Consider the following 21,687-nt stretch of genomic DNA (forward strand, 5'->3'; position numbering starts at 1 on the left):
CGGGTCTGTCTCGGTATGCTACGACGTTGGCACTCTCACTCGGCACGCCGACAGTTTCTCGGCTATGTGCTTCAACACGTACAGGCTTATGTCGAAGCTTGTGATGTTGCCTTATCGAGTGTGAATGGAATTGGAGCTGACATTGTGGACGTAAATATCGGAGCAGTGCTAAATGTGCTGTGCTGGCATTGGGAGATGACCGCTCCATTGCTTTGCACGCGTAGTGACGCATTGTCTCGAATCCAAAAACAGCAGCCGTCAAAGGTTCTCGCTCGCGTTTTGGAGAAGTGGATTCGCGACATTCTTGAAGACAGGGAGAATTTTAGAGCGAATCCTGAGGTGGTACAAGCTCAGTTACGCTATGTGTGCTTGCTGATGGATTCAATGGGTGAAATGAAAGGATGCTCGAAGTCTTTTGGAGACTTTTCAGCGGAAACGAAGGCGAAGTTTGTGTTGTTCTACGTGCAGGGCTTGGCTACAGCAACTAGAGATGACAATGGCGTGACAGTTTTACTCATTTTGAAAGTACTCAGAACACTGCTGTTGCCTGGAGATACACTCAACCTTCTGAGCTCTCGAGACGAAGAGCAAGGTCTTCTTTCGCAGTTGCTTTGCTTAAACCGCAACTCCTCGATCGCACCTGGGTCACTAGCTCAGGCCGAATTGGAGTTGACTATCGCTGACTTTATCATTTCTCGAGACTTATTCATTACTGAGATTGTATGCCAAGTACAAGACACCCAGACTCCAGGTGTTGTGGTGAGAGGGCGAAGCTGCAAGTCTTCAGTAAAATCATGTTTGCTGAGCTAACGTCTACCTTGTTCCGGATCTTTCGTGTGTCGTTTAGAATGTGATCTCGCTCGTGCGGACATTCCTATACCAACTGGACAATGCAACAACTCAATCACCGCTGTATCGACACTGGCGGTAAGAATTTCTCGACCGGAAAAGTAATTCATGCAAGTATCTGATATGAATTCACCTACGTATTGTGTCGGTGAACAGGTGTCAGCTTACAATGGACGTATTGAGTCTCATAACTCATGATCACTGCACTGTTCGTCGACTGGTAAGTCTGTCTTAACTGTATGATTGTAATGATACAGTATCAGCAAACGCAATTACTGACACAAGTGCTCATTGCTAGGCTACTTCGTGCTTACCGTCACTAGACGCTTTGTCTTGCATGGTTGGATTGACCTCAACCGGAATTCAGGAAGCTAGAAACCAAATCATCCCATCGGCACTTGGATACCTTATCTCGACTTTGTCAAGATATTCTCTTGAAGCTGTGGTGTCCTGGTTTATCGATGCGTGCCAGTTTGGGAACATTCAAGTGCATTTGATCTCAAATAAGATGCCGATATGTCCTCGTGCCTGGTATGACAATGCTTCCCAACTGAGTGAGACTCAATACGGAAGTGACGCAGGTGGGGATAAGCGAAAGGAGATACAAGAAAGGTTATTTTCCTTCTGCTTTGGTCCAACCGGGTAGGTCACAACTTAGCAGCAGTGTTCAAGCCTACGCTTTTCGTTTTAACCTCCGGTGGATTCATTTTCTTATGTTTAGATGGACGAACTATGTTCACTTGGCAACTGCTAGAAGCGAGATTCTATGCATCTTACTTCGCAAGATTTTCGGCTCTCCTCGTGACCCCGTGCTTTTACGACTGCTGCGTGAATTTACAGCGTGTGATTGGGTGGATCATGTAGTTTTTGAAGCATTGGCGAGACAAATTTGCACTCAAATGATGGTGCGCTTTGAGTTTCACTACATCGACACGCTGTTTCCAATAAAGCTAATAAGTGGGTATCATGTCTTGGTTTCTGCAGAATACGCCACGTTTGACTGAAGCGTTTTTGGACGACAATTCGCCTTCAGCTGCAAAACTTATTGAGGGACTACTGTTTTCCCGGTTAGCACCTCTGCTGGTGCTACGGATGATACCTCGAGAATGCTTTGGGTTCGTCCATGAAAAGATATTGCCGGTAAGAAAGCTGATAGCAGCTTGCTTCTCTCTGCTCAGTTTGATGACTTGTGTGTTGATCACGCGATTGTAGTGCGGGCGCGAGGATTTGGATCATTTAAATGAGTATATCGACGGTCAGCTTGACAGCGACCCAAGCACTAGTTTTGAAGTAAAGACGAGCGAAGTTCTCTTTCACATTCTAGCGCGGTCCGTTGTGGATCCACTGGAATTTAAGGAGGTCAAGATGCTCGCGACGGAGTGTTTATCCAAGTTCCCTCCGCCTTTCGTGCTGCCATTCGTACTCGCATACGTCGTTGCATTCTTGCGCGAAGCAACTCCACCCGGCGATCAAGGCAGTTCAGGTATTGTCGATGAGGACAACATTCCCAGCTCTTGTGGGCTGGTGACAGCCAAGTTGATGGTATACTACCTCAACAGAAAATTCTCGGAAGACGAGTACGCCTACAAAGATCATGACATCACTTCAAAGGCACTTGCTCTGCTGGTGCAGATGCTAGCAATTCCAGCTGATGACTCTCTCGTTGCCGACCTTCAACGCGGCTGCATTGACTGCATCTCGTTGATATTTTCCAGACTTGCAGCCATCGACAGCAAACTAGAAACACATAAAGAGTCGAGCGCAAGTGCTTCATCACTCATGAACATGCTGACAATGTGGATATTTGGGATGAAAAACGGAGAAAAGGCTAAAACTTGGGAAGCTAATGGCCTCGACTCAAGAGTGCAGGGGTTGCTTGAAAGTATGTGGTGCGAAGCACGATTCGATCAGTTGCCGCTGCAAGTTCGTATCTGCTGCTGCAACATCCTACTCAGGCTCGTTGGTTTGGTACTTATATGATTTTTTCCAGCTGCTAACTGCCGATTGACCTATTTTGCAGCACCATATCACGATCAGAGAGCAGTGTCCTCGCCTGTTGGAAAACACGGGGGTTCATTTCGAGAATCGCCATCGCTACTGAACGCTGCCATGAAGAAGATATTGTCGCCGGTGGTCTGCAGGTAAATTACTGATCTTGTTGTCAGTGGCTTCCAATAACTTATTCGCTTTTATTTTGCTGCAGGTTATCTTCTCGTTCTTGTACAAGACCAGCGACGTTTTCTCAATCGAAGGCAACGACGACCTCCAGCTTGTTCGGATATGCTTTGAGACCGCCGCTACTCATCTTGAATCTACACGAAGCGAATCGGTTGCAATGAACGGCCTTAAAGTGATCGGGGTCCTTATCGGAAAGTTTCCTGAGTTCATTGGATCGTTGTCATCAAAAGATCTCCAACACCTTATCGACAGGTATGAAGAATTCGCAATGCAGACATGATCGATTAACATGTTTCTGATAACTAATTTGTACGTGCAGGTGTTTGATCAAGGTGCGTGATCGGCGAGTGTCACCTGTTGTAACTGAGCTGGCTCAATCTCTGTTACAAGCGATGACTCCTCCGTAATTATGACCTTGAACGATAGACGGCAAATAGAGCGATGATTCCAACACAGATGATTGCCTTTACGCTCAGCAAGAGGGGTGCGGTCGAGTGGCAGCATAGTACAGCGCCCAGGCGCGACTGAGTCCGTCGTCCATGAGACACGAACTCAGCACCTCGAAAGCCTTTTCACGATCCAGGACACTGTAGTTGGCAAACAACAGGGACGTCCAGCCAGACTGATTGGCTCTCCAGTCGTGTACGATGGGCAGTCTACTCAGCACTTCGTTCCACTCCTCGCGAACGAAACGAGGAGGTCGGGATACTTCGAGGATCGGAGACACGGGGATCATTTGGATGCCATGGATGCACTCCTTGTTGGGGCTAAACCACGTGGTGTAGTCACACTTGTTGTCAAAGAACACACCTGTCACCTTGTTCTTGGAGAACCCAGCAGGGTGGATGACAGGACCGTCATTCCGCAACAGGAAGTACGTGTTCACAGCACGCACGTAAACCTTGAGAATCAGCTTTGCCAGCGCTTGTTGCTCTGCATTCTCCGTGACTTGACCGTACAGAGCAATGCCATAGAGGAAGTTAACTTCTTCCGACGTGGATTCTTCGTCCTTACCATCGGCCATCGGGGTCACGCCGTGGGAGTATGAATGGCCCAGCCACCAGTTAAAGTATCGGTACCGCGGGAAGTAAGGGTCGCTACCAGTAGGAGACGATGTGGCCACGTCTCGGATAAGCGTATCCACGACAGTTCGAAGCTTGACAGCGTCCGGTGAGTGACACCAATTCGGGTCTAAGTAGAGCGCCATCGCAGCAGCAGTCACGATGTAGCCGTAATGGTAGTGGTGGTCATTGTACACACCGTTACCAAAGTCGACATTCATGTCATTCCTGACCAGTGCTTCGCTTGAAATGATCCCCTTGTACACAGTGTCGTACACAAGCGGGAAGGCTGACTGATTGTCCGCAAACTGCGACAGAAGCTGCTGCAACTTAGAGATGCCGTGCTGCGCAACATCTCGCATTTCTGGGTTCGTGGTGTCCGCAAGCTGTTGAGCTACGAGACACATGGTACCGAACTTCTGCAACGCCTTGCCTTTAAAGTAGTAGCTTCCTTCATGAGGTAGAGACCAATCTCCGTAAATCTCGTCGGAGACCACGCGGCACAAGTTCAGTCTGTCCACCACGTCGCGTGTGAGAGAACTAGCGCGAGGCGGGTAGAACGCAGTGCACGTCTCCACTCCCTGGCTTTCTACTTGAGGGACACGGCAATGCCACGTCGGATTGGAGCTCGGCGGAGTTGTCAGCAGGTATGCGAACAGTGGCCCGTGTGTGTGCGAATGCAGCACTAGCTCGTTTTTGGCTTCAACGGTGGATAGATCCAGCATACCTTGCAGGTGAGTGAGTGCGAAGTGCAGGAAACGAGCTCCCGGGTTGCTGCCTGCAGCACTTGCAAGTTGCCAGTGGAACACGAACGAGTCGGAGTCTAACGTCTGGACCGAGACACCTCTGGGATAGACACCGGCACTAGCGTGGTAAAGCTGCAGGATCTTGTGCTCGTCTTGAGGAACTGAAGACTGCACGGCACTTGTCGACACAAAGGCTGCTTGTACAACACCTGTGAACTTGGAGGTGGTAGTAAGTTTGTTACCCTCGAACACCAGCGACGTGTTCCCACCAGCATTGGAGAAGAAGTAAAGCACCCACTGCTGTCCGTTATTGAGCGAGATGACGAAGCTGATGCCGTTCACCTGGTGACCCTCTCTAGCAGGAGCTCCGTTAATAGCCACAATTAAGTGTTCCGTGCCGAGTTGCACCTGCATATCCTGATACTCAACCGTCGTGAAGGCTGAGCCCAAAGCCAGGTACATTCTATCCTCGACATGGACAAGTGCACGCCCATGTCATCCCAAGCCTGAATGGTAAGAGGTGGTGCACCCGATTGCTCTGCTAGTTCAACAGCCGAGAAGATCCAGCTCTTGATAGTTGGCGGGTAGAAATAGAAGCGGGGAGCTCCGTTGTCGTTAACGGGTCCATCCGAACGGTACTGCACCAAATAACTGACTGAGAGTCCACTGCCGATGGTACCGGGTTGACTCTGCACCACCTTGTAAGTATAAGGACCAGCAAACACAGCATCGCTGTCCTGCTCTCCGCTCCATGCAAGCAAGTTGCCCCACCATTCGTTTGTCGGAACGGGTTTCAGTAGAGCCTCTGGAGACAAGAACTGGGGCGAAATGAGCTTCTGCAAGTCCCCTGTTGACCGAAAAACTGGCGGTGGGGGCGGAGCGGATCCTGATGGAGCACAATGCGCTGCCGGGGGGAATAGTGAATACGACATGGACGAACTTGAAGAGGATACCTTGGCTCGACTGAGATTCAACCAGAAATGGAACTGAAAGATATCCATCCGGATAAAGAGGGTGACTGGATTTTACTGGAGCCGGATAATCGGAACGTGGGTTCGCTCGGGTTTTAGTAACACACAGGAGCAAAACCTGTGAGATTGAATTGAAATGGGTACATTAGCCAGGGGTTAATGCTAACTCCAAAATCCGTGAGCTTAATATTGTAAAAATTTCACCTGTAGACCAGTTAATATAAAAAAATAGCACCTAGTATTTTCTTCTAAGACAAAATACTACTTTTAAATATCAGCTTAATTTTAGCTCATACGATATTTATTTTTCAAAGATTGCGTAATCTGTTTAAATCCACCAAGTTTGTGGATAAAAAACTGCAAGCGTTTGCAGTTTTCCATCTCGATCGCCTTTGTCTGTGTCATAGTGAAATACAATAGCAGATACTCGTCAGTCTTAAAGCCTACTGCTGTTCTAGAACCTATGATCCCTTGGTTCACAGAGGGTAAGGCAAGAAACGTACTTAAGGTGGGAAAAATAAAATATCATCTAGTATCTAATATTTTTCAAATCTCCGAGCTACCGTATTCCTTATGTGATTGGCGACGCTCGGTCATTAGCGACAAATCCAGCAGCCAATCAAATTGATTTAAATTTCGTGTCGTCGCGCTTTATGTGCTTGGCGACCAATATAATTTTGAGCATGTAAAATAGTTTTTCTATGCAGGTATCTTTTATGCTGGCAGAAAGGCTGGACCACCTCAAGAATTTGACTGTCGCCAATCACATAAGGAATACGGTAGTCTTAAAAAAATGTCAGCTTTTATTAAAAAAAAGTGCTTCTTTTTGTAATTTAATATCGAAAATAGTACGGTTAAATTCAAAAAAATTAATAATATTTGGCTATCATTGCGATCGATGACAACTCCCCTTGCTCTATCTGAATTGACGCGAAGGCTTCGTCGCTGAGTCGGTCGCCGAAGGGGCTGTCGCTCTCGGCGGCGTCGGAGGCAAAACTGGATTTGACCTATTCGTTTCGTCTCTGATGTGCTTACAGACAATAGGACATTTCATAACGTTGCCAAAATTTGAGACGTATTTTTTGGTCGTTTTCAAAGTCCTAAAGCGCCTGGGCGTTCTGCCATCGTCTTATGGATTCATGTATTTCCAAATCGCACGAGTTTGCTATCTCTATAGTCAGGAGTCAAATGGTTCTAAATTTAACACCGAACTACCAGTTCGTTCAGGTTATCTACGCCTCATTTCACTCCGAGGTTTCGTTCGATTTCCTGCCACAATGATGACTAGGACATCCACGACTTGGTTCACGAGATTTACTCGCACAGGGAACTCCCTACGAGTTGAGCAACGTGGTCATTACTCTGCTGAACGACTGATTGCTCTGCAGAAGTACAGCGACTCCGCTAGCGTTATGGAGATCTTGACACTTGTCCTGCTGACACCACTACCTTGCCTGCTCGCGATCATTCTTGCAGATGTCGCTCCTTTGAATCCACCAGAAGCTGGTACCAACTCCAACATTGTTTTCTGGCTTCGATCTTGCTTGATACTATGGCTCTATACGCTGTCATTTGTCGTGCAGTTTCGTGAAATGCTACCCGTATTGCCCATGTCTCAAGCTCGCGGTCTTGGCATTACAATTTTCGTCAGCAGTGGTGTTATTGCAAACGCCTACACGATGTCCCTCGTCATTGGCTTTCCGGTCCCATTCCTAATGGTGCTCGGCGCTCCCGTTTGGATGATATTACTCTTGGGGTCATTTGCAATAAGCTGGAGGCATCACATTCGCGGCAATAGTGTACTGCAGGCCCAAATCGTTGATGGACTGAAAATGTTTGTGGTTCAAATGTCAATGATCGTGATCTACCCGTTCTACAGCTACATTTTCACAAAGCTATCGTCAGTTGAACAGGCTTGGTTTTCTCTGGTCTTGTTGATCATCAAACTGGCAATCAAGAATGGAATTAGCTATTATATCCGTTCCAACACCGACATGCAGCCTGAAATCGTGGTTTTCAACGTCGACGTATTCAACGCACTCTTCGTTTCTTTCTCAATGCAAAATTCAACCTCACAGCTCACGGTCATCGTCATAATAACTGTAGACTTTATTCGAATGGCGGGTTCGATTCGTGAAGTGGTGCATCTTGTACGCGAACTCAAGAGAATGGAGGATCACATCAATGTTCTAAAAGCTGTTCTTAAAGGAAATGTGCAACCGCTACAGAATTCGAGGAATGCGCTGGCTCGTGCGTGCAGTATTGTAGCTCGCCGTTCTTTTGCCTCGAGGAACCATACGAAAATGGGGCCAACACTTCAGATCGACCCGTTAGTTTATATTTCTCGAGCTAATAGGATACATCCTACTCAAGGTCCTACCCTACCAGCGATAGCGCAAAAGTCACTGGAGTCTCGAGCTCCTGAGTCTTCCCACAGAACAAGCAACCGGTGGAAATCTTCGTCCGGTGCAAACGCACAAAGCAACTTGGTCTTCATGGAGAGGTTGTACGCGAGGAAAGTACTGAACCTGTTGCATCTCACGGAATTTACGATTCTTGTCGAGTATATCGAGGTGGTGGTTCCAGTTGTCTACTGTAAGCTCTTTACGTTTACCCCTGCGATGCCGGTTATATATCGATTTGTTGATGGAATGTGCTGTGAATGTCCAGCCATATACGTGGTGGCCATGTCGTTTTTCCCCGAATCGCATTTACTACACGCAACTTGCACACATGGATGCCGACAACCTTCAAAGCACACTGTCCAACGTGCTGTTGTACAGCTTTCTTGAGTTTATTTCGCTCATTGTGCTTTGTTTATTTCTGTGGAAAACGGTGGAGTTTGTTCCACTTGTCAATTAGCGTTTGTACTTCGAACTCAGTGGAGAATGGTACAGTCCAAACTGGTGCTGTGGGTGGTTTACGTCGTGCAGTCATCACTCGTACATTTTGGTACGTCTTAAAACCCCGTCAAAAGTTTACATCTGCTGAGACTGATGCTATGGCTATCACTCTTAGGTGCCGACTACAGTTTTCAATTTGCTTGGCTTAAAGCTGACCCTAGCTACAGTCAAAATACCGGGTAGCCATGGAAGGCACATTGTCTCTTGTAAGGGAACTAAAATTCCTTATAGAGAGTCGTTTCAATAGCGCAAATAAAACCTGCCTCCAAAGCGATCGATGGTAGTGCTGCACCACAATGAGTTAGATCGCACTCTCTGGGGGCCGGCATCAACTACCGGTCGCTCGCGGGCTACGGACATCGTGATCTTCATCCAACTGGTAGCGTAATACCCTGCTGTTGTTTAATAATAGAGACTGGTGGGCATTATAACTCGTCTGCAGGCTGTAGTGGCGCTGCTCGGGGTGACTTGCGCTCTGGATTATGACAAACCGGAGGCAGCGCGATTGGCAGCAGCAGGGGCAACGCTGTTGATGTACTTCCGCAGCATTGGACTGGTAAGATGAGCGGCTCAACACCTAGAGTGAATAAATTGACCAAAACTGCAAGGAGCAGTTCATGCGGTTGATGCTGTTTGTATCCGCAATAGTTTCTTACGGCGACATCATCGTCCCGATTGTCCGTCTAGCAAGAGAGAGCGGAGTTTTTCCTTTAGCGACGGTTAAGCTGATTTTGCATAGCATCTGGGTCTGCAATTCTGTGAGTTTAATTATCTTATCAAAATGGTGTGTTGTCATCGCTAACCCATGTTTGTGTTCTCGATGTGTAGCTTCGCATCTTGCTTGCAATCTTCCAGTCGGAGACTCTCAGGCCTGGACAGCGAAAGAAGCGTCCCATGCCGAGCAGAATGCATGCAGTGCCGAACAAAATGCGTCAGAAGGTCGCGTAGCCGCTAAGACATGTCAATACATTTTCACTTCTGGGTCTAAGACCATCAAATCAAGAAGTGGTTGAATCCCATCAAACCATTCGCTTTTGCTGCAACATACGGGCTGCTGCAACACTAGCGCAACATTCTTTTATTTGAAATTGCCGGGGCAAAGGAAACAATCACTCTGATTCCGCATTCGCACCGAGCAACATGCGGGGCGGGCAGTTCCTTCTCCCGCTGTACGTGGATCCGGAAGACGCCGTGGCAGCGGATGCACCCGAGTCACTGTATACTGTAAGCCCCAATCCAGTGGCACTTGATGAGTCCTTCAACCCACAGCGGTTGGCGACGCTCATTCGCTCCACAACCACCAACAGCTTCGGGTACGCCAAGCCACAACTCGAATGAAGCTTGTCGTGGAGCTCATGTATATTTTAACTCACTCAATGCTCATTGTACTGGTCGTGTTAACTGTGGGATGCAGCTCGTTAGGTGAGCCGACGGAGACATCTGCCGAAGTGTTGAACTCTCTGCCTAAGTGGGCACAGGCGGTTGTGCAGACAGGATGCTTCAACGGTTCGTAGAGACGATATGCTGTGTAGTGCTGACACATCTATTACCAGTCTTAAAGGAAATTGACGGCTGCTTGTATGGTTCGTATGTGGTGCTAGCTGCTGGGACGATGTCATCACCTGGCGGCAAGTTGAAGCGAGGTTCTGGTTTGCAAAGTGAACCGAGCAACGGAAGACCACGTAAAAGACGGTCTTTTGGTCATGGCGTTGATCACGAAAGCCTGGCAGGCGATGAATCCAGTGAGCTACAGGCTGGTTTGGATGAGTTGAATATCGAGTTGGAAAAGGACCCGGATCTGGAAGACGATGAAGAACTTCCAATCGTATTCACACAAGCAGAAGCCACTGCAGATAACTTTGAGAAGTTTGCTGAGCTGCTGGAGAGACTGGTGGAAACGGCGACCAATTCACAGCAAGCGTTTGATGTTGAGTCGAATGATGCGGATGTGTTTCAGTCCGAGGAAGTGAAAATGCTGCGGCAGTCACTGAAAGCCCTGGAAAAGAATGACTGGATTAAGAAGCTGGAACCAGAATTGCTGATCTTGCTAATGAGCTCATTCGATGCGCAGGTGCGACAGGGCTTAGTAGTCAATGTGTTGGGCGATGAATTGTCGACCAAAGAAAAAGGAAACGCGCGGATTGATGAACGGCTCGTTCAAAAGCTTGTAGCATCGCTTGATGTAGCGATTTGTGAGATGATTGTGATGACGACACCTCATATTGATCGGCGAGCTCTTTCGGAGGAGAGTATTGAAAATTGTATCCAGCTCCTACATCACACCATTCGGTGTCTGCTGCTTCCATGCATTGACACTTCATTTGTGACGGCTGCATCTGCACCAGTTGCAAGAGAAAGTGATGGAAAACAATCAACTGGGCGCAAAACTCGAGGCCCCTCTCGAGTAAATTTGCGTGCAAACAAGAACGTCCGCAAAGCCGTCGAACGAGTGTCTCATGTAGCATGCGAGCTTATGGATCGACTTGCTGCACTTGTCTTGAGCGTGAAGCTCGCGGATCGATGGATACTTCGTTTATCGTCGTCGATGGTGGAGCTTTTTGCTTTAGATCACAGCTCGTTTGCCACGTCATTGCAGCAAAGCGCCCTAGGCATTTTGAGAGCGATATTTTTGCAGTACAAGCCTCATCGTGAGCCATTACTTGGGGATGTTGTGGATATTATGGTGAAGCTTCCTACTGCGAAGCGTACCTTAAGAACGGTGAAGCTACTCAACTCTAACGACACGGTGCAGCGTGTATCAACGCTAGTGGTGTCGCTTATTCAGTCTTGCGCTGCTGCTGGGAAACTTGAAACGACGGAACCAGAGATTGACGTGCTGCAAGACTTAAATGTAGAATCATCAACGCCGGATACAGTCGCTGACGAAAAATCCATGTACAGGGATAACGTGGTTAGAGCAGCATCGGAAGATACACGAAACAGTGCGAGATCATTCGCTCGGGTGCTGCTAAACGCATGCTGGAAGAAATCTGAAGAGCGTGATAATCGCGTGGTGCTAGACAACTTTGTTGAAGATCTCCTCGTAATGTTTGTTCGCCCAGAGTGGCCAGGTGCAGAAGACTTACTGGAGGTGTTGAGCTCCTCGCTGGCAAGTATCCTACGCGCAAATATCTCCGCAGATATCAAGAATCCGGATTCTCATCACAGCTTGGCAGCGCTCAACCTAGTTGGAAAGATATGCGCTTCCATTAAACAATACCAGCGAAAGGTGGCGCATAGTACCGTGAAGGATGACAGTGGCTCTATTGCTGTCATTGAAGAGCATACAAGCAATTTGCGTGAGGTTCTCGATATCAAGAAAACTAGCTCCAGAAAAGAAGATACAAACGTTAGCAACGAGTTGCTGGACCAGATAACGCTGAAGCACATTGTGGTGATGCACCTTCAACGGCACAACTTCGGTCAGGGTGATTCGAAGAAGCTGTTTCTCTTGAAATTCATCTCGGAATCAAAGAGTCATTGGGGCGAAGCCAAAGCAGCTTTTGTGGAACGCGAAAAGAAGTTGTGGGAGTCATTATGGGAAGTTCCAAAGGGAGGGGTGAACTCGACGTTTAAGGTGGCTCCCCCGACGATCGAGTTAGCCCTGACTTCCAGCTTACATCTTGCTATGAAACGAGGATTCTGTGGTCTATTCAACAAGTTACTAGCTCACATTATGGCATTGCTCTCAAAGGGAATACCAAGTCTTAGAGCACGAGTTATGAAATGTCTGAGAGGAATTGTCGACGTCGACCCCATGCTTATGGCCGAAAATGGGGTGCAATTAGCCGTCGAACGTTGTTGCTCTGATGAAAAATCTTCGGTTCGCGAAGCAGCTGTCAATTTGATCGGGACCTACGTCCTGTTACAGCCCGTCTTGGTACGACGATTTTATGCTGGTTCGTAATTGTTTTACGCTAATCTGCTTGTTTGTTTTCGCATTATCAGTTCGACAGTTACTTTGACGTTCTTGCTGAACGACTACGTGACAAGGGCATCAAAGTTCGGAAAAGCGTGTGCAAGATTTTCAAAATAGCGATTTCTATGCAAGACCAGTCTCAAGAGAAGATTACGGAAAAAGCGCTTCACCGCAAGAGTGCTTGCATGCGATGTCTGGTCGAACGAATTGGGCATGCGGCTGAAGATCAAGCTGTCAAGAATTTCATCATTGATACGTTTCAAGAAGTCTGGTTTGGCACCGATCTTACTTCTTCCAGACTCTCAAATCCACTGAGTGTATTCTGCGACGACAACACTCTACCACCTGGCTGGACTACCGTAGTTCATGAGAAGAATGGTTCCGCGTCAGAGGAAATCGCTAAGTTTGTTTTTGAAGATGGAAGCGTCGCCAATTCAGTGGAAGAAGCGTGGTCTGCGTATCGAACTCCTACCGTGACTCCAGCCAGTGTAGTAAAGTCGAACGACTCCAAGCTGGACAACAGCTCTGAAGTTGTTGCAACCATTGTTGAGGTCATTCATGGTGTGCCAAACCTAGGATGGTTCACTGAACTACTGAAAAGACTGTTGGGAAAACGCGATCGGAAAACCGGGACACAGTCGTCTAAGAATCGGTCTTATCAAGTTGCAATCGCTGAAGATCGAGCAGAGGCGATTGTTGATCGCTTGGTGGGGTGCCTAATGGACTTACAGGAAGGCACATTTCTCAAAGGCGTTTCGATAGAGACAGCGCACGGTCAGTTTGTGGCATGTATGACTGCTCTGTCTGCCTTTTGCGAAGCGAAACCTCGGCTGTTGACACGCCATCTCGAGACAATTCGCGTTTATTTGAAAGAGAAGGACGTCAAGGTCCAAAGCTTATCCGTGTCGATGATCAACAACATCTTGAGCGTCAAGCGAGTGCCACATACTATCGCTACGAAACTGGAAGGTGATTTAAGACTTTTAGTGCTACGCTCTTCTCCGAGTGTTGTTGGTCCGAGTGTCCAGTGTCTGGCAACGCTTTCAACGGCAACGAAAAATGCTCCAGTACTACTGCTCAGCTTGTTGGAACAGTTTGTACTCTGCATACAGAAGTACGTACAGCGAACATCGCTCGCCGATTTGTCGGATCAAGACAACTATGTTCTTCAGCGAGCATTGTTTGTAGCTGGGAAAATTGTTGGCTCAACGGACATTGACAATTGCTCTGCACTAGCAAAAAAAGCGAAGGTGGTCACGATTGGAACGATTACTAAATCTCTCTACGAGTTGTTTGGACGATTCGCTAGAATGCCTGGAAACGATACATGCGCCGCAAAAGCTGTTCAAGGCATGGGGTTTCTATTCCCGATCCGGCCGCGCTTGTTTCTTCGGGCACAGCAAGATGGCTTGTTAACTTTTCTTTTGACGGAAAACACTCGAAAGGCGAAATTGCAGTGTCTCGTCAGCATGAAGGAGTTGCTGCTTTCCGAAATTATTCGAGCGGAAATAGGTGAGGCAACTCGGACGACGAACCAGTCAAAGACCAAGGTGCAGCAAGTTCAGGGTGACCAAGAAGCTGATGCCTCTTTAATCGGCAACGTCATGCAGGCAGAGCTGGTTCACATTTTGGCATTGTCACTGCAGAGGGTGCCACAAATTCGCAAAGAAGCCATCGCATGCATTGGTGCACTGCTAACGCCCGGCTTAGTGAATCCGTTGCAATGCATTCCGAACTTGGTGACGCTCGAGACTGATCGCGTTTCGGATGTTCGTGATGCAGCATTTTCTCTGTTGTTGGCGCTTGAAAAGTACCGGAGCCAATTTCACGCACCGTTGCTTAAAGGCATTCAAGACTCGTATTTGTTCCAGCTTCGTGTGTATGGCGATGCCACAGCGCTGGGAATCGACGAGAACAAGAAAGCTTACTGCCTCTTTGGACGACTGTATATGAATTGCGTCAAGTCGACAAAAGCGCAAGGAACGCTTTTTCTTCGGGCACTGGTAAACCAGTTCACCGACCAAGGGACTGTGCTTCAGCCATTGAAAAACAAGCCGTTTACCTCCCACAGCAAGACCTTCACGACCAGCTTGAAGTATCTGTGCTATCTGGCGCAAATTCTGTCAACGCTTCCTTACGAAGTGGAGGACGAGCCGCTGTACATTATTTATTCGATCAACCGCTACGTCAGCCTTCGACTCGGGTATGTATTTCTCAATCGTGTCATGTCTTGTGTATTGGTGTGCTGACAATTTTTCTTCCTGTTTAGCCCCGTGCTGGATGATCTCATGGAAGCCTTCGTCGAAGCCGGCGTACCACAAAATCTACTTGAGGATGATGAAGCGGACCTTTCGAATGTAAAGATCGACGAGTATCGATTGCGCCCAGTAGCTGACTCGCAGGCGTTGCAGACGAACGGCTGTATTGCTTTCGCGATGGCACTGATGCTCCGTCTGAAATTTATGCTCAAGCGGAACTACCAACTCGACGATGAAAAGTGCGCAACATACAAGCCATCGTCCACTGATGCTTCAGAAGAGGCGAAGGAGCGGTCTTCCAAGAAGCTTTTGCTGCCTTCGGTTGATGATTTGTGCCAACCCGACGAAGCTATTCAAGTGAACTGGAACCTGTTCTTAGTTGCGTGGAGTGCCGCTCGAGAGGACCAGAAGCAGTTGGATATCGACATGGAACAAGTCCAAAAGCCCAAGGCTACACCAAAGCGCCGACGCCGACCGCGCAAATCCATCAGCTCTAAGAGACAGAAGCAACAGGAGAACGATAGCGAGGACGAGGACGTCGAACTTCTGGCTTAATCTTCGGTTCATTTCAGTTTTGATTACTTGTATTTTTCTAATTATTTGCTCTTTTCACCGTCGTCTGCCGTACTCCTCGTCGTGGCTATTCTTGAGCATATGCAGACTCGTCATCCCGTCCGCTGTCAGTCGTCTTCGCTTCACGTCCAGTGTTCGAAGAAACACGCTTTCAAAGTCTGCAAGCGGAGCATTATATAATGTATCGAGCGCCACCACGGGGTCGACTAACTCCAGTCCATTGTTAAACAGCTCCAATAACCTTGTGAAGCACCAGAAACGCTCGGCCTCTTGTGTCAGCACTACACACACCACTCGAGCAACACCCAACACGAAATCTGGGTCGTCCATTCCACATAGCAATGGAGCATCACACGCTGCAATATCTCGCCAATAGGTACGATGCAAGTGCACCAATCGCATAAGTTCCTGAAGGGAGAGCGGCGTTTTCTCCTCATTATTCACCGGGTCTTCTCTTTTGTCTAAAAGCTCGAGAAAATCATAATACACGCCGCGTCCTTCGTCACCCTCTGTCGCATCTTTAGTCTGGAAAACTTGAGCTGCCCCCACGACGTCCTCAAACATATCGCGTCGTTCCTTCAATGCGAAGCTCCAGATTCCAGGATACGGAGGCAGCACTCCCAGTAGCAACAGCCATATTCGTGAGCGATATTGTGGTGCGATACCTAGCTCTAGCGCCAATTTCAGCAGCTGCGGCACGTTCACCGCCCGCTCACTGAGTAGCGCTGCGAATGAGGCATCCACATCCACAATGTGCTGGACAACAGGCACGCCCAGCGTTTTGTAGTAAGTCGTGCGGAAGTTCCGGCTCAGCGCCATGATCTTAATTAAATCAAGACTCTTAATTCAAAAGACAACTGTAGAAACTCTTGAAGCGAGCACCCATTTCACTTTTATGTGCTGGTTAAATTCCCAAACGATGGTACTATTTTCTCGATTAGAAATAGAGAAAGTGGCACATTAGTTCCATCTTTTGCCAATGATGTGAAGGACGAACTTCAACTCTTTCCATGTTTTCTGCCGCCAACTTGGCCGAGATCCGCCTTAAACTAGATAGATCCCATTCGTGTGCAGAAGAAGAGAAGCCCACTTCTCTGAGTTGTGATGGTCGCGTCGGCACAGTCTCTCAGTCCCAAGAAGCGCCAGTGGCTCGGCAGTCTCAGTCCGTCCACCAGCAAGAGCAGTCGTCGCGTCAAGCAGCATCCGCGTCTACTCCAGTGTCGAGTCAGCGAGGGCTCTGCAGGCGAGACAGACTGCGAGAGTCTTGACCCAGACGACGATGTGGACATGGACGACGCCAATAATGAGCCTAATATGTTTTCCATCGACATTCAGGCGTTGCCCGACGAGCTGCTAGCTCTCGCGTTTGCGATGTTGGACGGTCACTCGCTGTTAGCGTGTGCCTCGACAAGTCGCGCTTTCCGCTCTTTGACGTTCGATCGGGGGGTCTGGAGAAGACTATGCATCAAGAACTGGCCGACCTTGAGGACACGACTGCTGCCGCAACTACCAGGAGCTCCTGACTATGATGTAAGCTGTTTTTTAAGCCGTGTTCGAGCTCTAGACACTGAGAAATTGTTTCTTTTGTGCTGTGGCTTTTTGTAAAGCTTGTGAGACTCTATGGCGGTTGCTGGAGGCGGTGCTTTGTGGAGAGACATGCCAATGAACAGAGAGCAGAGATATCAGTCAAAGTGCCTCAGTTTTCCGACGTGGAAGCCATGAGAGACATGGAAAAAGTCGTGTCGGACACGTTCAGTATCGGCGCACATCGCTTCTGTCTCTGGGTTTTCCCTACTGGCAATCCCAATGAGGCACAGTACAAAGGCCGTGTGCTCAGTGTGTACCTCGTACTCACTGATTTATCACGCCGAGCTCCCGACTGGCTCACGTGCGCCGTGTTCTCGCTACAGGTACAAAACTCTCTGGATCCAAGACGTCAACTCGAGTGGCATTCGTGTCTGACGGACAACAAGTTCCACACACATCTCAATAATTGGGGGGTGCATTCACTTGGGTCGCTGAACATGCTGCGGGACCCTCAGCAAGGCTTCCTTACTAGCTCAACTGGGGACCAAACGCAGCTTGATACTCTCACTTTATCAGCGCAAGTACGACTGATGTCCATTACATTTCGTGTGGTATTTGAACACGATCTCCGGAACCACCATCAATTGGGTCTCGTGGAGCTCTCAAAAGTTGCGGAGCTAGAGCTGCCTTTTTGTTGCTCTCTGCGTGACTTGCTAGTGGCGTTACATGACCAGTTCTCCGAAGTGCTTGGAGAATACAGTGAAGAGGATACAGCTACGAACAAGACGCGGGTGTGGTGCTTTAATCAGCCTGTGGTCTCAGGACAGGCTCTTCGACCGCGAAAGCTGCTCACGTGCGAGAAATCTCAGCAAGACCGACCGCTTTTCGGACATTTGCTTTGTGACGGCGTGGATATTGATGCGTACTCGTTCTGCCAGATTTACGTTGAGAACGACGCAGCGATGGATGATCTCAGTCTGAAATTTCGCTCCGGAGAGCTAGAGATTGCGAACGATAGTTTGGAGACGCCGGAAGGGTATGTTTTTGTGAAGATATTGCAGCCAGCGCCTGTCAATCGCCTTGAGTATGTGGGTAAAGTTCGCGTGTATGGGGTATCATCGCCAGAAACCGCGGATTTGCAGGCAAGTGAGAAGTTGGCACCTAGTGTTTTGTACGAAGCTGTTGCACGTCGTACAGGATGGAGTTGTACGCAACTGGAAATGTACCGAGAAGAAATCGCCCCTATTGCTGTGTCGGAGTTGATCCCGTACCACACATCAGCTACCAAGGCAGGATTCAAGTCAGCAGATATTCTGATATTTTGTGTCAAACCACAAGCACAGCAAGAGTGTTCGCTAAGGAGTCTAGTGGACCCAGTCTACGATCTGCTGCTCGAACGTTACGCCGAAGCTCGTGAACTCTTCAAGCCTAATCGGTTGGTACCACCCACGTTAGAACAAGTGGAAAACTTGGCCGAAAAGCTGGATATCCCGAAATTCCGTGTACGCAGTGCATTTCGCAAGTGTCATGAAGATGCACTCGCTACCTTGCGCTATATCATGGAGGGTCGTCATCTGGGCTTTATCTGCGACTCGTGTGGCGAAACAGATTTCACTGGAGCACGATATAACTGCGCGGTCTGCAGTGATTACGACTTGTGCGCTTCATGCAATGGTAGGCTACACACTCATGTTCTACATGTACATGTAGTCTCATGAACTAACCGCTGTGATCTTGATCTTGGAAGCAGCGCAATCTTGCGATGTCTCGCACCGCTACGCCAACGTCGACGGGAAGTGGCAGCGCGTGTACAACTTCAAGGACCACAAAAGCTTGCACGGCATGCGCAGAATGCTGCCGGTTTTCTATGGATACGACGGCAAGTTCCAATCGCAGCAACCACCTGCTGAATCTTGCTGAGAACAAGCTGGCGCTGGTGTGCTAATCCCATGTAATCTTTAGGTTCATTCATTTTCTTACAATGTACTTCACGTCTCCCAGCGAAAACAAAAAGCTCGACTCGGATCGGCTCCATACCTGTATCAAGTCTAGATTAGAAACAGAATATCATCGCAATACTTGACGGTGCCCACCTGCTTTCTCCTTCTTGTACTGAACATGACGAGTGCCGGAAATGGGACCGAGCTTGCTTGCACTCTAGATACAACCAGAGTCAAAATCTGTGCTGTCCCGGGCGACGAAGCCGAATTCAGGATACTGCTGGTCCGCCGCTGACTCGGTTCTAGCAAGGCCCAATCCAAGAAAGAAGCAAGAATCAGGGATGACCCAGTGGACCATAGCGACGTCCATCGCGGCTTCAATGTCTTCCTCGTACGTACCCTTCACTAATTCGCGGCTCCGATCGTCGTCCTGACCTGCGCTTCTCCCGTTTGCTGCTCGACTCACGCGACGATGACGTCGGCTCCTCAATCCTTGTGTAGGAGAAGCCTTGGAACTCATTCTTCGGCGACACGGCGAGGCGTTTATCCTGCTGTAAGAAACCGTGGTCAGGCAGCTCCTTCGTAAACTCGCGGTCGAAATTCTGGATATCCGTCGGGCTGCGCACACGAGGCTTGAACGGCGGCTTGATACCACGCATCTCCAGCAACTTCCAGTCGATACTGGCAAAGAACATGTGGTTCTTGATGTCCTCCACACCAGCACCAGGACGTGAGCCGATTCGATACGTCGGGTCACGTTCTAATAACGCTGAAATAAGACTTTTAACGTCAGAACTCAAGCCGAAATGCGCTGGGAACTTCAGTGGCGATTTCATGATCTTGGTGCACATCTGCTCGATGTTACGGTCGAAGAACGGTGGCCAGCCTGTGAGCATCTCGTACATGAGCGTACCAAGACTCCACCAGTCGATAGCTTTGCCGTACTCTGTTTTCTTCTTGCGGCTGATGAGCATTTCAGGTGCCAAATACTCGGGTGTACCACAAAAAGTCTTGGCGCCTGTAAAGTCCGTGCAGTCCGTTTTGGAGAGACCGAAATCCGTCAGTCGCACATGACCTGTCTCGTCTAGCAGAATGTTCTCGGGTTTGAGGTCCCGGTAGATGATATCTCGTTCATGTAAGTGACCAATGGCTGCCACGAGTTCCGCGGCGTAAAAGCGCACCATCGCCTCCGAGAAGGAGCGGAATTTCTTCAGGTGGAAAAAGATCTCGCCACCACAGCAATAGTCCGAGACCATCACGAGTTTGCTGGCCGTCTGGAACGAATACTTGAGTCCGACAATGAAAGGATGGTCGATCGAACTCATGATCTTGCGCTCCATCATCGTGTGGCCCACTTGGTTGCGCTTAACCAGCTCCGACTTGCGTAGTACTTTCATCGCGTAGATCCTGCCATCTGTTCCACGCTCCCTAGCCATGTAGACCTTTCCAAACGACCCTTTTCCGAGCATTTTAAGGATCTCAAAGTCCTGCATTGTCACTATGTGTCCTCCAGCGTCCTCCGAGGCAAAACTGTTGCTGTCACTGATCCGAGAAGACGTCGCAAGTGCTGTGGACGCCGATTGCACGTGCTTGGGCGCTGACACCATGTCCACACCGCGAGCTGCTCCGTCCGTGCTGTTGCCGTCCTCCTCCTCGCTCTCCAACGAGCTGCTACCAGCGCTCAAGAACTGTACGACCTCAACCGGACGTGGACGCAGCGTCAGAACTGAATTCATGTACGTTTCGATGGCTTCACGACGCTGTTCAATGACACGCAGAGACAACGACATGAAAAATTTCTTGGGCGGGAAGTACAGCTTCCCCACCGTTGCGTACTTCCTTCTCAGCGTCTTGTGCAGCTCTCGGAAGTGGCTGTATCTCTTCTCCGAAACACGGGTTGCACCCGACTGGTAATGGATGTATACTTGGAACACGGTATACCGCTTCTTGCTGCCGCTATCTCGGTCTCGTCCCAGTACAAGAGCGCCCATGGAACCTCCGTGTCCCCCACGTCCGTCTTTTCCGTTCCAGGTCGACGATCGCCCCGCTCCACTGCCAACAGGCGAATTGCCGGCACTGTCGGCACCTGCAGGGATGTGGAGTCGGTCTGCACGGTCCGTCGTGAGCTTCGACTTCCAGCGGGGAATCTCCACCTTGAGGATATCATCGCTTGCAGGAGGCGCAGATGGGTATGCGGGGTGTAGCTGGTTCTGTGGACTCAGATATCTGCTGGTAGTATGGACGTTGACGTAATTGGAGCCGCGTTGAGGCGGAGATAGCGCCGAGGTGGACGTATAGGACGACGCACTGGAACGACCTGAAGCTGGAGGATCCGTTTGCACGTGTGTGAGTGAGTGACGCATATGTGAGTTCTTCTTGCTGTTGCTGTGGCGCTTCTTATGCGACTGTGGGTCTTGGTACGACGCGCGTAGACTGTTGGCATTATTGGCGCCTGGTCGGACTTGGACCTGGTGCTGGAACGTAGCGCTCAGATTGCGCCCACTGGCGCTGCCGGCAGCGGAGCGAGAGCGAGCTGGAGGGTCCATCGGTGGGCGGCGCGAGGCGCGCGGGTACTCGTCGACCGCGGGCATCGAGGAGACTGTCGAGAAGTCGGAGGTTCGAGCGCTTGCGGTCGTCGGGTGGGGGCGGGTTTGTAGTTGTGGAAGTCGCTCCGGCTGTCTCTTGCGTTGTCGAAGCGACTACGAGAATAGTCAATTTTTAATTTTTGACTTGAGTTTAAAGAGCGTTACAAAGACGCGCTG

General features: G+C 49.2%; 5 protein-coding genes across 5 annotated transcripts; 2 read left to right on the forward strand and 3 right to left on the reverse strand.

Moving 5' to 3' along the window:
- Positions 1-3,499: 3,499 nt before the first annotated feature.
- On the reverse strand, positions 3,500-5,296 carry PITG_03750 (endo-1,3(4)-beta-glucanase, putative; the record flags this gene model as incomplete). The annotated part of the gene is made up of 1 exon (XM_002906750.1): positions 3,500-5,296. The coding sequence occupies one exon, from the start codon at positions 5,294-5,296 to the stop codon at positions 3,500-3,502; it is 1,797 nt and encodes a 598-aa protein (XP_002906796.1).
- A 2,362-nt stretch (positions 5,297-7,658) lies between these two features.
- Positions 7,659-15,440, forward strand: PITG_03751 (nipped-B-like protein; the record flags this gene model as incomplete). Its single annotated transcript, XM_002906751.1, has 14 exons — positions 7,659-8,055; positions 8,194-8,400; positions 8,993-9,087; positions 9,151-9,264; positions 9,537-9,647; positions 9,864-10,021; positions 10,123-10,214; positions 10,310-10,779; positions 11,461-12,588; positions 12,657-13,401; positions 13,501-13,596; positions 13,722-13,741; positions 14,085-14,830; positions 14,897-15,440. 14 exons carry the CDS (start codon positions 7,659-7,661, stop codon positions 15,438-15,440), a joined length of 4,923 nt encoding a protein of 1,640 aa, XP_002906797.1.
- Positions 15,441-15,898: 458 nt separating this feature from the next.
- PITG_03752 (uncharacterized protein) lies at positions 15,899-16,277 on the reverse strand (the record flags this gene model as incomplete). Its single annotated transcript, XM_002906752.1, has 2 exons — positions 15,899-15,912; positions 15,965-16,277. The coding sequence occupies 2 exons, from the start codon at positions 16,275-16,277 to the stop codon at positions 15,899-15,901; spliced, it is 327 nt and encodes a 108-aa protein (XP_002906798.1).
- Positions 16,278-16,517: 240 nt separating this feature from the next.
- PITG_03753 (ubiquitin carboxyl-terminal hydrolase and/or F-box protein, putative) lies at positions 16,518-19,075 on the forward strand (the record flags this gene model as incomplete). Its single annotated transcript, XM_002906753.1, has 3 exons — positions 16,518-16,988; positions 17,066-18,659; positions 18,733-19,075. 3 exons carry the CDS (start codon positions 16,563-16,565, stop codon positions 18,903-18,905), a joined length of 2,193 nt encoding a protein of 730 aa, XP_002906799.1.
- On the reverse strand, positions 18,928-21,624 carry PITG_03754 (protein kinase, putative; the record flags this gene model as incomplete). The annotated part of the gene is made up of 3 exons (XM_002906754.1): positions 18,928-19,022; positions 19,079-19,227; positions 19,325-21,624. The coding sequence occupies 2 exons, from the start codon at positions 21,514-21,516 to the stop codon at positions 19,143-19,145; spliced, it is 2,277 nt and encodes a 758-aa protein (XP_002906800.1).
- Between the last annotated feature and the right edge of the window lie 63 nt (positions 21,625-21,687).

Source organism: Phytophthora infestans, genomic scaffold (genome assembly GCF_000142945.1).
Source record: "Phytophthora infestans T30-4 supercont1.4 genomic scaffold, whole genome shotgun sequence".
Classification (NCBI taxonomy): domain Eukaryota; phylum Oomycota; class Peronosporomycetes; order Peronosporales; family Peronosporaceae; genus Phytophthora; species Phytophthora infestans.